The sequence below is a fragment of the Crassostrea angulata genome, chromosome 10 (assembly GCF_025612915.1).
Source record: "Crassostrea angulata isolate pt1a10 chromosome 10, ASM2561291v2, whole genome shotgun sequence".
Lineage (NCBI taxonomy): Eukaryota > Metazoa > Mollusca > Bivalvia > Ostreida > Ostreidae > Magallana > Magallana angulata.
Genome location: NC_069120.1, coordinates 34,995,573 through 35,008,013, shown reverse-complemented (window position 1 = coordinate 35,008,013; position 12,441 = coordinate 34,995,573). Strand labels below are relative to the sequence as shown.

The 12,441-nt window shown below is 32.7% G+C and overlaps 1 protein-coding gene across 1 annotated transcript; it reads right to left on the bottom strand.

Annotated features, from left to right (window-relative positions):
* Window positions 1-358: 358 nt before the first annotated feature.
* LOC128164791 (acetylcholine receptor subunit beta-like) lies at window positions 359-11,322 on the bottom strand. The gene is made up of 6 exons (XM_052828778.1): window positions 11,161-11,322; window positions 7,894-8,045; window positions 7,739-7,783; window positions 7,411-7,526; window positions 2,378-2,904; window positions 359-2,155 (listed from the first exon to the last, which is right to left on the bottom strand). Exons 1-6 carry the CDS (start codon window positions 11,192-11,194, stop codon window positions 1,794-1,796), a joined length of 1,236 nt encoding a protein of 411 aa, XP_052684738.1. The 5' UTR covers window positions 11,195-11,322; the 3' UTR covers window positions 359-1,793.
* Between the last annotated feature and the right edge of the window lie 1,119 nt (window positions 11,323-12,441).

The window sequence follows — 12,441 nt, the reverse complement described above, 5'->3', positions numbered from 1 at the left end:
TATGATGTGTAGAATTTTAAATTGATCTCTATTTGCCTAGTTCTAGAAAAAGGGCTTTAATTAAGATTTATTATGCTGTTTGCAAATTAAATGATGATTTGGCCATTGCTTTGATTGTTTATTTACGAATTCAGTAATGCTTGTATTGTTAAACCCAAAAAAAGTTGATGATAAAGCTCGACTTATTGTGAAATAAGTGGGTTTGTAATTTGGATGTTGCATTTTTGTACATTACCCCGGTATTTTCGTTAAAGCTCAATACTCCCACAATCCGGAGTAGATATTGTTTTTGAAGGGCGTTTCAACAAATTTGGGACGAATATAAAGAAGTCTAGAAAAATGCGAATAAACAGGAAGACATTTATTATGTTCATAGAATTTTATTTTATAATTTGAATACGAATAGATTGTAAACTTTACTAACATTCTCACAATAACTTGTCTTTTCTCTTCGAATACCTAGGTTTTCATAAAGTACAGTGAAAAGAAATGACATATTAGGAAATGAACCGTAGATTAAGAAAACCTTATAATTTGATTTTTTTTGAAAAGTTGCTTGATATTGTAAGAATTCATAGCATTACTTTTGAAGATTTTGTTGAAGATCAATATTATATTACCCGTTCATCTGGCTGATGCTCGTATAGTTAAAGCATGAAATGTAACATTGTTTATTATTATTCTCTTAGTTTTGCGTGGTAAATTTCCAAAGATATATATATATATATGATAAGAGTTAAATTTGGCCACCATAATTTGCCATTTTTTAAGTGTTTCGGGTACAATAAAATGTGTACTTATTTTTTTGGAGGGGTAGATATCAAATATATTTTCCATCTATTTATTTGATTTATTTGCACTCACCGGCAGTTTATGACGTCAGAAGTGACGCGATGCGATTTCCATAATTCAATCAAAATCAGCCAAAAATTGACATTTTTCTCATCTATTTATGAATGGGAAATATAGAGCGAATGCTTGAACAAGAATTTTTTTTGTCACTTATTAGTCTTGGCTAGATACATCTCTGATTAAAATATTTTGTTATTCAAGCATGCGCTCTATGTTCTCGGAAGGAAAACTTGAAACAAGCAGTTTTATGCTAAAAATGCAAAAAATGGCGGGAAAAGGTTGTCTTTACAATGTCATATTTCTAAATTGTTGGCACTTGAACCAAAATGAATATTATGTAACCACATCACATACATATCTGTACTAAGGAAACAAAGAATTATAGTAAAATGCTAATGTTCATTTTAGGGGGCCATTTTAGGCCCATGTCATATATAGTCTGAACTTTAAGCCTTCTTTGATTTCAATAACAGATTTTGGGTAATGATTAAAAAATCACTGTGTGAGGTACATTTATGTTCATTATAATTTCACCTATCTCTAGTAGGTTTTGAGACATCTCCAATAAGAATACCAGCAATGGTTAAAATTCATAAGGCCACGAATAGTCATTGTAAATGTCATACAGCATTGAGCCCATATGAAAAGACAAACAACTTGTCGCAGTTGATTTGTTACTAGCCATTGATTAAAATATAAAGGCCACATTTCACAAACATAAATATCCTTACTCAGAAACTCTATATGACCCCCAGTTGAATAATTGAGACATTTGAATATTGAGACAAACATGATTTTAAATTCTACTACACCAAGATGAAAGAGAGTCTTTGAGAAACATTTGTGATCAAAGAAAACTTAATATCGGAATTCCAAATATCCTTACTGTAATTAAGTTATATATCTATGATGTGCTCACTTGGTGTAATGAATTATCGGTATTAGACAATGTAGTAGTGAATAACAAGTATCAAGAGCACAATGATGGTCAGCCCAAAGAAGATGATCAAATATAACTTAAAAAAAAATCGGTCTAAATTTGTAGCCACTTCCGACCATGTAAGTTCCGGTTGAAATGCGTCAATAGCCGTTCTTTCAGTTTCCAACTTTTCACTTTTTTCCATATCATTTACGACATTTTTCTTGCAGCAATTACTGCACGTAATTTTTTTCAAGGCAGAGCAAAGGTTTTCGATGTAGTTTGGAATTGGTTTGTCTTCTTTGGTATGGTGACAATTGATGATAAACAGAGAAAGCAGAACTGCTGACACTCCCAAAAAGAGCATAATGACCAGGTATACAGCTGTAAAGAGAAGAAAGACGCCATGTTTTATTGCTCTCATTTGGAGCACCTACAACTGACGGTAAAAGGAATTATTTCGGGAAAAATGTCAGTTAGGCCTCTCAATGTTTTTTGCATTGTTACCCATTAAAAACAGTTTGATAAAGAGAAGAACTATTGTAAAAATGTCATAAAACTCCTCCTTGATATAATTTCAAGATGAAAAATAATTTAAAAACTCACAAAGATAAGCCGTGTGAAGGGAAGTAGTTGGCATATCAGCAGACACGATCGTAAGGTATACTGCAAAGGCGAGGAGTGTAGTGAGAGAATACCCAATCTTCCCTCCGGAATCAGGATGAAGATGAAATACAAAGCAAATAAGTAAGCCCAAGAGCATCATTGGAAGGATCGTATTCATGACCTGATAGACGGGTCTTCGCTTAAATGTCATTTCAAAAGAAACCTGTGGCATGCTGTTCTGTCCTGACGTACGCGTGGTCGTCGTTACGCTGTTAGATATAAACTCCCACTCCCCGTCAGGTTCATAATAAGATAAATCCACTCCTGTACTGTTGAGAGTGATTTCGGTACTTGTGTATCCCCATGTGGAGAGAATTACGCTACAGACCTGGGTGTCAAAGGGATAGTATGTGACGTCCGTTGAGCACTGGGTCTGGTACACACCACCTGGGGTCCAGTTGAGGGTACCATCATTGGTTACGCGGATGACAACCGTGTTATCGCTAATAACCGCAAGATCGTCAACTCTGAAATCCAAAGATTATTTATGAGCTTGCAATAGCATATGACGTTTTTAAATTGTATTTTATTCAATAGTTATAATTTGTATGAAATTAATTAAAGAAATTCATGTATTTGAATGCCAGGTTAAAATAAATCAACAGGTTAAAAACTTAATGTTTAATTAAACTGCACACACAATGAAAATTGCTGAATACAAAACTAAGTTGTGTTACCTTTCTTACTTATTTTATTGTGACAGTCAATGGAAATAGTTTTAAACTAAAGGTAGCGTGAGCAAATTCATAAATGATACCTTCGCTGAGAAAAAAAATCACAACTGAAGTATTTTTCTATTATGAAAAATAATGAATGCTATCTATATCACCGCCCATGTTCTATAAATAACAACAACTCTATTTTTTTTTTTTCAAATTGTAAATGCTAATACGAATATAAAAACCAATTACTATTCCTTAAATTCCATTTCATTTCAAATCAACTGTTTATGAATGAAAACATTTGCATCCTTATGATAACAAACATTAATGAAAACAATAAAAACAATAATCCACATGTCAAGCTCTATTAAATGCTTGGAATTTTTGGTATACCGAGCCAAATTTTTTTTTCGACACAATTAAAAAAATACATCACGGCAGGCCATTTTCAGAGAGGTTGGCGTTGATGAGAATCTAAAAATTTATCTCATGTGGCCGGACACAAGCAAGCTTCGTGTCAAATTGTCAGGTCATGAGCAATCTTTGTGTGAAGTCTCTACATCAGATATGGACCGGGCATTTTGCACAGACAGACGGACGGACAATGTGATTCCTATATACCTCCTCCAAACTTCGTTTGCTAGGGGTATAATGAGCTGTTTATAAGTTGATGACATTCGATTTGTTTCGACAAGTACCCTTGATATATATAGATAGGTCTTGAAGTCACTATCAAAGTCAAACAATGGATTCTGTTGCTTACAGAGTTATCCATTTCAGTTGACATTATAATAGCAAAAACATCAACAATTATTGAGCGTGAGAAGATAAATGATCATGATTTATATGAGAATTAGATGATAACAAAATTTTTATTAATGGGACCACACTGGATAATATATACATGTATATAATACTAAATGTAATATTGAAATTCTTTTAAATAAAGGCGAATAAAGATGTCATCTATTGTACATTAATCGATTTGACCTAATGATTGTATTATGATAGATTAAAATGTGTATTGTTGTACATTGTAAACAGGTTAATCAGATATACAACCAATGAATTGATTTGAAACTTATCAATTAACACAATCCCGTTCATTTCCTAAATCCACAATTTGATGAATATAAAAAAGAGTGCATTTCTTTTGAATTTGAATTATTTTTCGATAATTTGGGTATACTAGTATAAGAGTTACTTCACTCTGATTCAGTTGAACTGTATTTTTTGTCAAAGGAAATCCCATGTTACACAAATCAAAATCATATTCTAAGCCTAGCTAGATTCTTTTGCAAAAATGATTTTAGGACAGAGGAAAGAAACCCCACTTGCGCCCCAATTATACGTCATTTGCATTTATTGGACTACAACATCGATACGTATAGTGTATCAAAACACTGAAAAATTGTAAATATGTGACAATAAAAAGACCTTTGATATAAATACTGAGTTGATTTTTTAAAAAAGACTGAAAAAATGCCATAGTCATTATTTTTGCCGACTGCGCCATCAATGATTATCAGTAAAGCAATTTATAGTAAACTTGCTAAGGGGGAAAAGATGATATTGTTTTAGACACATCTTTAATGTAAAATAAAACAAGCATTCTGAGAGTATTGCATAAGCAATACACGTCCCCTACCGGTTTGTATTATTCTATGAAAGGTTCCAAGCACACAACTATTTCAGAGCGAGATGTCATGCTTTAATCAGAGATAAAAGAACAGAGGAAATTAAAACTATATAGTTGATATAGAAATTAAATAGGAAATAGGTAAAATAATACTCTTTATTTCATCTCCTGTAATTTTGCCAAGTCTATTCTGTATTCGCTGGTAAAAATTTGTGAAAACAATGCACTGTTATGCACAATATCATTTCTTACCGTCTTCTGTACCCCGAATCAAACGAAACAGTTAAACAGTCCAACCCGACAACGAACCCGATTGTAATAATACTACAAAAAACCCCTGCCGATTAAATTTACAACACAATGCTTGACACTATTTTATAGAATTTATTTGTTTGTTAGAAATGATAAAAGAATTGGTACAGGAAAAGGAATGGTACAAGTAACGCACGATATTATTGCTAGCGCTCTCGAGCGCTAGCAACTACGTTAGTCTTTTTCACTGGAATACGCATGCTCGACTCCATAGTAGGGGATTCTGGGAATACTGTACTACTGGAGATAAACTGTACCATTTGAATTTCGTTTTATATCATCATCACATGAAGTTTTTTTGTTTTATTGAAAATGTCAAAAAAGTAACAATAGCTTAGGTCTTGTAATGCAAAGTTATTTTAAATATTTAATAATAAATGGCTAGCTTTATCTTAAATTCATTCAAGCTCGGAAAACAACCTCGGATATGTATTCCGAACTTGCCGGAAAGGCCCGAGAAGATACGATTGCTACACAACAGTACCAATGGTTCTTGAAAATGTTCACCTCGAAATTGAAACATAATGATTAAGGATGACGTTTACCCAGAATGAAAAAAAAATTCCACTGATGATAATGAAAAACCAACTATTGTGTGTTATATACCTTACATGGTAGTGTTTTTCTTCACTTTCAAAAAAGTAGGTCAATGACCTACTTTTTGAGTTAATGGCCATGTACTATTTTTTGAAAATTTAAGAAAAATCCATAAAAATTTTACACTATGATTGAGGTTTTCTTAATTGTGAAAATAATACAAATTTCTTAACTCTTTAACAAATGAAATACAGTTTATTAATGGTAGAGACATTAAATAGATACAAAGCATAAAGTTTTCATTCACAATTTTTATAGATATTCTAGTCCGAATTTCCTCTATCAGTTTTCAAATTACTACCCATTTTTGATTCAATATAACAAAAAACTGGATGATGATAATGCTAAAACATTTATAGCATTAAACGAAGTATATTGACCTTTCTCTGCTGGCATAAAATTTATATGAGGTCAATGATCAAAATTTTGAGATATTGTGTCTTTTATCATTTTTAGGCATTTTTCAATATTTTTGTAGTGTGTGCCATTCGATTATCAAAACGAAAAAGCAAGATAAAACCAACAAAAAATAAGCAAAATTATGTAGACTAACAAATAAAATCTTAACTTTAAATATTACAGAACTACCAAAAATATTTAAGTGGAAAACAAAATCTGCCAAAATCTGGAAAATTTAGTCCGAATTTCCTCTGTTTTGCTAAAAGTTAAACTTTGTCTGAGCCTAATTCCATTATTTAGTAAAAATGTTGATTGTTATGTCAATTATAATTTATTTCATAAATACTTTTTGTATTTAAAACAAATTTTTCTCATGAAATTGGACTTTTTAACAATCCGGATTTGAGAACTCAAACCCTGAGTAAACAACATCCTTAAGGCACAGTCAATAAGCTATGCCATTGCGGACGTGAAGCCCACTCTAGATTCACAATTCTAAATTGAGACCCCACTCTGGACAGCACAATTCCAGTACACCACTGTGCCTTCTTATTGTTAATTAATAGATTCATGAATTCAAACCAATGTTTTAGAAATCTGCTTCTGTGTTTTAGAATGGCCAAGGCGCTAGCTCACCAATCTTTTTAAAAGATAAGCTAGTTACTGACTACATACTGACCTCGTTTATTCAGGTACTCACCGAACCCGATAACGAACCCGAACATTAAAAAATTGGAATATAAAAAAATAATTTTCTCGAAAATATGTCAATTAGACGCTACAAAAGTGTAAACTTGATCTGTAGTTTGACATTTTGAAGCTGTTCAGCAAGTTTCATATTATTCCTCAAATGCATAAAGAAAAAAGTGTGGAAAACTGAAGTGGGACAGACAGACGGACTGACGGACGGACAGACAGACGGACTGACGGACGCAGAGGAAAGCTATAGTCCCCTCCGGTGAAACCGGTAAGGGACTAAAAATATATCAATAAATGTATTTTAAATCGTACCACTATATTAGGAACAAAACGAATTTACAAATGTCATACCAAATGTATCGACTTTTGATTTTTTTGGGCAACGACCATGAAAACGCGTACTCGATATATACACAAGAAAATCGGTCTAAAATGACAAAAAAATGTTTATAAATATATCGCTTTCAATTTTAATGGTATTTAGTTCTCGGCATAGCATTAATATATTCATGGTATCAGACCAAGGCCCGGGGTCCACAAAGCTCTCTCCTACCCGTGGCTGCTTCAATACTTTTTTAAGTGTATCGTAAAGCCGAATAATCAAACGTCATCAGTAACGCCACGTTTAAACGTCTAACGATGCAGTACTAGTATGTTATGCTTACGAATTTGAAACGACAAGCGATGGAATCCACACATAATCCTGTGAAGTGTAAATTACTGGGACGTCAGAGTTGTATGTCGGGTTTGTACTCCAGTCCAGGCGAGCATCAGACCATTCCTGGAGCGAAAAAACTTGTTTCTTCATCCAACATATAATGCTACTTGTATTACAAAATCTACAAATGCAGAAAACGAATAAGGCTGAAACAAATTTTGTGATAATGGGTTTAACACTAGCCTGTACCTAAGTCGGTAAAGTGTTGGGATAAGACATGATTTTGTTTGCTACCGATCATTTCAAGGGCATGATGTAATGATACTTGAACTTACCAACGTAAAATATCCTGCCAATGTCATCATTTGATCTTTCATACTCTGCCAAAAACAAATTCAAGTATACACTTTACATATTCATTAATACTGTTTCAATGACAAAACTTGAAAATCTATTGGAAATGGAAAATGTGTTATAACCTCTACTGTACCAGAGAATTTAGACTCATGATATTCAGTTGAGCGCTTATTTGAACGTTGAGAAGTGGTCGGGTGAATCTGTTATAACTGTTGGTGGTAAAGAGGAGAGTTCTAAGGTCGTTCTCCAGTCCGTACGAATATGCTGCATCGCCTGGACGAAAAACTGTCGAAGGAAACGTTGTAAACAAATTTTTGCAAGACTGCATGATCTTGTTTAATGTAACTATAATCATTTTTCAAAAATTGCTGTCTTATTTTTTTAATTTTCGATAAATTCCTAAAACAATATTTTAAACATAGACTTCCTCTGCTAAAGAAGAACAATACACTCTGAAAACAGCCACGACCATCCAACCCTCTTGAACAAAATTTAAACTATGTAAAGCATTCTCGAAATCAATGTATCAAAACGTAAGAGGCTTTGTCACACGTAGTTTAAACAACAATTTTTTTCAATTACACTAAAGGAAAATTATACAAAACAGTTCAAAAAGAGCCACGTTGGTCACTTGAGAAACATGCAATCAATGAACCTATATAAAAACGTAAGAGGCGTTGTCGCACGTAGTTTAAACAAAATTTTTATTTCATTTACACTAAAGGGAAATTATACAAAAGAGTTCGACAAGGGCCACACTGGTCACTTGAGTAACATGCAATCAATGAACCTATATAATGATGACCTAGCCATACAAGGGGCCGCACGCCCTGGTCCCCTTTTTGCAGCGCCGGAGTCCGAGTAACATTTAAATTGTAATATTTGTATGAAGCAAATCATTGACTCCTATTGACCTTTCAGAACGGCGAATTTATTGCAGCGGATTAACGGCATGCAATAGGCCAATGCCAATTTTTTTTCACGATTTCAATAGGAAAAACCTCATTATTTATTTGAGATACTTGCAATACGTTTTCCTACTGGATATGTACATATATTAGGAAGAGAAAAATCTTTAAGTTATATGATTATTCTAAAACCAGGGGTACTTAAAAAACCAAAACCTTGTGAATAATTCATAGTGGCTACTTTGTGACAAAAGGCTTTTATATTTCCACATACATTTAGTTTGATTTGAAACTTTTATCAAAAATATCATTTTGCAAAAGCAACAACAAGCAGCAAAATTTACACAAAGATTAAATTCGAGATCACAACCCTCTCATTACCTCCAAATAACAGTCGTTCACTTTTACTTGTGTGATCCACAGAATTAAATTTCTGCACTTTAGAGTATTTCCCCATAACTAGGATAACTTTAAAGGGACTTAGAGTATTTCCCCATAACTAGGATAACTTTAAAGGGACATGGTCACGATTTTGGTCAAATTCCATTTTCTGTGTTTATTATTTACAATGCTTTAGGAATGCATTTTTAGTAAATAAATGAAATTTGAGAGTCAGTTGTAGAGTTATATGCAAGATACAGAGCTCACAACTTTTTGTCATGTAAACAAGGCTTCTGCCTTGTTTTTGTTTACATAGGTTCAATATACTAGTATCAGTTTCAAGCTGATTTGTCTTCTATTTATTAATTAATTTTAAGCATAAATAAACAATTCCTAACGTTTTAACTTTAGGTCTAAAACAGGAATTTTTAATTCAACATACAAAATGTAAACAAATTTTTAAAGCTTTGTTTACATATCAAAGAACTGAAAGCTCTTAAACTTGCTTATAACTTAACGAATGCTACTCAAATTGTGGTTTCCTATAAAATGCCTTACTGAAGCACCGTAAACATTAAAATCGGAAATATAAAAAATTGACCAAAATCGTGACCATGCCCTTTTAAGGTGTAACATCACGGTTGGAAAAGAAAGATTCGCATGCGCTTTACCGTAGGTCAATTGATGATGATTTCTCATTTTCGTTCACTAAAATAATTCATTCCTTTCTTCAACTAGGTACTTAAATTTTTTTAAAATGATATATAGCAAATGATCCTGATTGAGCTATTGTATCTAAAAACATTAACAAGAAATCATATTGACGCAAGCGTCAAATGGGCCGCAAAAAATATAATTGTTGTATAAATCATTGGTTGTTTACATAAAAACACACCACAAAGAAGAAAAAAAGAGTTGGTTGTACTAATTTGTATGGTAAATTTTAATATACTTTCAGCAACTTGTTTTGAAGTTTAACATTTTACTGTTATCATAAAGAATCGATTTCGTTACTGTAAGCATTTCTAACGGAAATTGTATGATCATTGCCATAGTATGAAGTAATGGAGAACACATTGATTTTTACATTACTCTAATAAAAAGTTCAACTTATCATTTTTCTCTTGGAGATTATGTATTTCAAACCATTTTTTTGGTGTTTTTTTTGTTGTTGCATTGTATTGAATGAAAACTTAATGCATTATATAGTCATTTTATTTGACACGGCACATAGAAATTCAAATGTATCATTTATATAAAATTTAATGACATTCAGGTCTTTCGTATTTCAGATCTTTAGTATGTCCCGCATACCGATCCTGATGCATTGTTTTGAAAAGAATGAAGAACTCCGAAATTTTCCGAATAGATTATAGTCTCGATATAAACGCGCCAAATACGACAATCTAGTAAGTATGACCTACTTTTCATTTACGAGTAAAATAAAACAAAAAATATGTGATATTTTCTAAAAGGCATAAAACATATTTCTATATGCAAATTTACGTTTAATTCATAAAAATAAGCATAGTATTAATTCTATTAAAAAAGAACTATCCCGCAGAAACGCAGTAACAATATTTAAATGTGTATCAAATAACGGACCGCCTTCCGGCGGCCCGTATTAATGAATGAAAATTATTCGAAAGTAAAGTTGATTAAGCGAATGTGGGGTATATAATGTATGTCCTAAGAGTTGTAAAAAGAAAGCAAGTCAAATCCCAGCTTTTCAAGTTACATAAATACATGTAAAAATTTTAAAGAGAATTTTAACCCAATTCTATTTATCCCCATATGAAGGAGAGAAAATAAATTCTTTTTATTTGTTTTTTCGACAATTTTTGAGAGAGAAAAAGAAAGGTAATTTAAATTCATTACAAAGAATTTTAGACAAAAACGACAAGCACTAAAAAGATTAAAATATATCCAATAGATAATTATACTTTCTGATGTACTTCAATGTTACTACGTTAACAACGGAAATAAAACTCTTTCTTTTTTTCTCTCAGAATTGTTTTAATCGCGTAAACTTTCATGTATTTGAAAACGTAAACACGAATAAACTAATCCCCATCCTCCTCTCAGCATATTCAAACAAACACTATACTCACATATTAAAAGAAATGAAAAAGCTAGTATCTTCATCCTGACTGCTAAAGAGAATACTCTTTAAATGAAATGCTGCTTGTCTCGGGTAAAATTTATAGAAAACAAATCCCTATTCAAAGATACAAACGTGCACATTGGATTAAATCTTAATCCAGCCTGCATGATCTCCTGTCCGATACCCAGTGTACATTGTAGGTATAAACATGGTAAATTCTTATTTTGATAGATTATAATCATTTCAAGCTGACATGAATTCATAAGAGTATTTGGTCGCCATAATAGTTTTGAACGTTCCTCTACTGCCACTGGGGTATATATTCCGCTTGAGAAGGTTACAGTTGGTTGCTTTCCGATCGAGGCATTCATGTTGCACGGATTTCTGAATGCATGAACTACACATTGTAGTAAAATGTTTGTAATAAAGAATAAAGGAAACTACAATCAACACAACACAAAATAAATTTATTCTTTTAAAGAATTTCCAAGGTATCCGTATTTTTTCAAACAGATAGTGTTGCCTTACTTCGCAAACGCATGCATATCGAACACGTGTGTCTTTCATATAGGATGCATAACATCTGCATCTTTTTGAAAAACCCGGCGGCACTACATCCGACACAGTAGATAAAATTAATGATAGTAAATCCAAGAATGTAACAACGTTTTCATCGGTTTCTTAAAAAACCGCCCAATTTCTAAAACCCATGCGATCTTTGACATTTAACGATCTGTCACAGTGTGTTGTCTGCGCATGTGCGGTGTTACACACATGAAAAACACACATGAAAACGGTCTACAATTATCGAGGATATTTGAAATATGTATGCCTGGATTTCAGTCTGTGTTGTTTCGTCGTTGATAGGATATTCCTTGCCATTGCAGTGGTTGCCATATTATTTTTGTTCAAAACGCGTTTCTACAAGTCTTTTCGTCCAATATAACGGGTTGGGGTGTATGAGATACCTGAATGCGATGAAGCATGAAAAATGCTATCGGTCTTTTATAGGGGATGTGTAGCGATGAGCAGAACAACAGAAATCGGCAGCTAATATGGCGGTAGTCGGAGATAAAAGGGACTGCGTATTTATGAATTCATGTCAGCTTTAAGCAAAAGTCTTGATTTGTGATTTTTAAAAAAATATTGTAGATTGGGGGGGGGGGGGGGGGGATTTCACAAAAATAACGTCACACGTGTAAAATGTGCATATATAACTTCTTGATAAGTGCTTTTTAAATTTTTGATTATATATGGCCATTTAGTACTTAAATTTTTGTCATGAAAG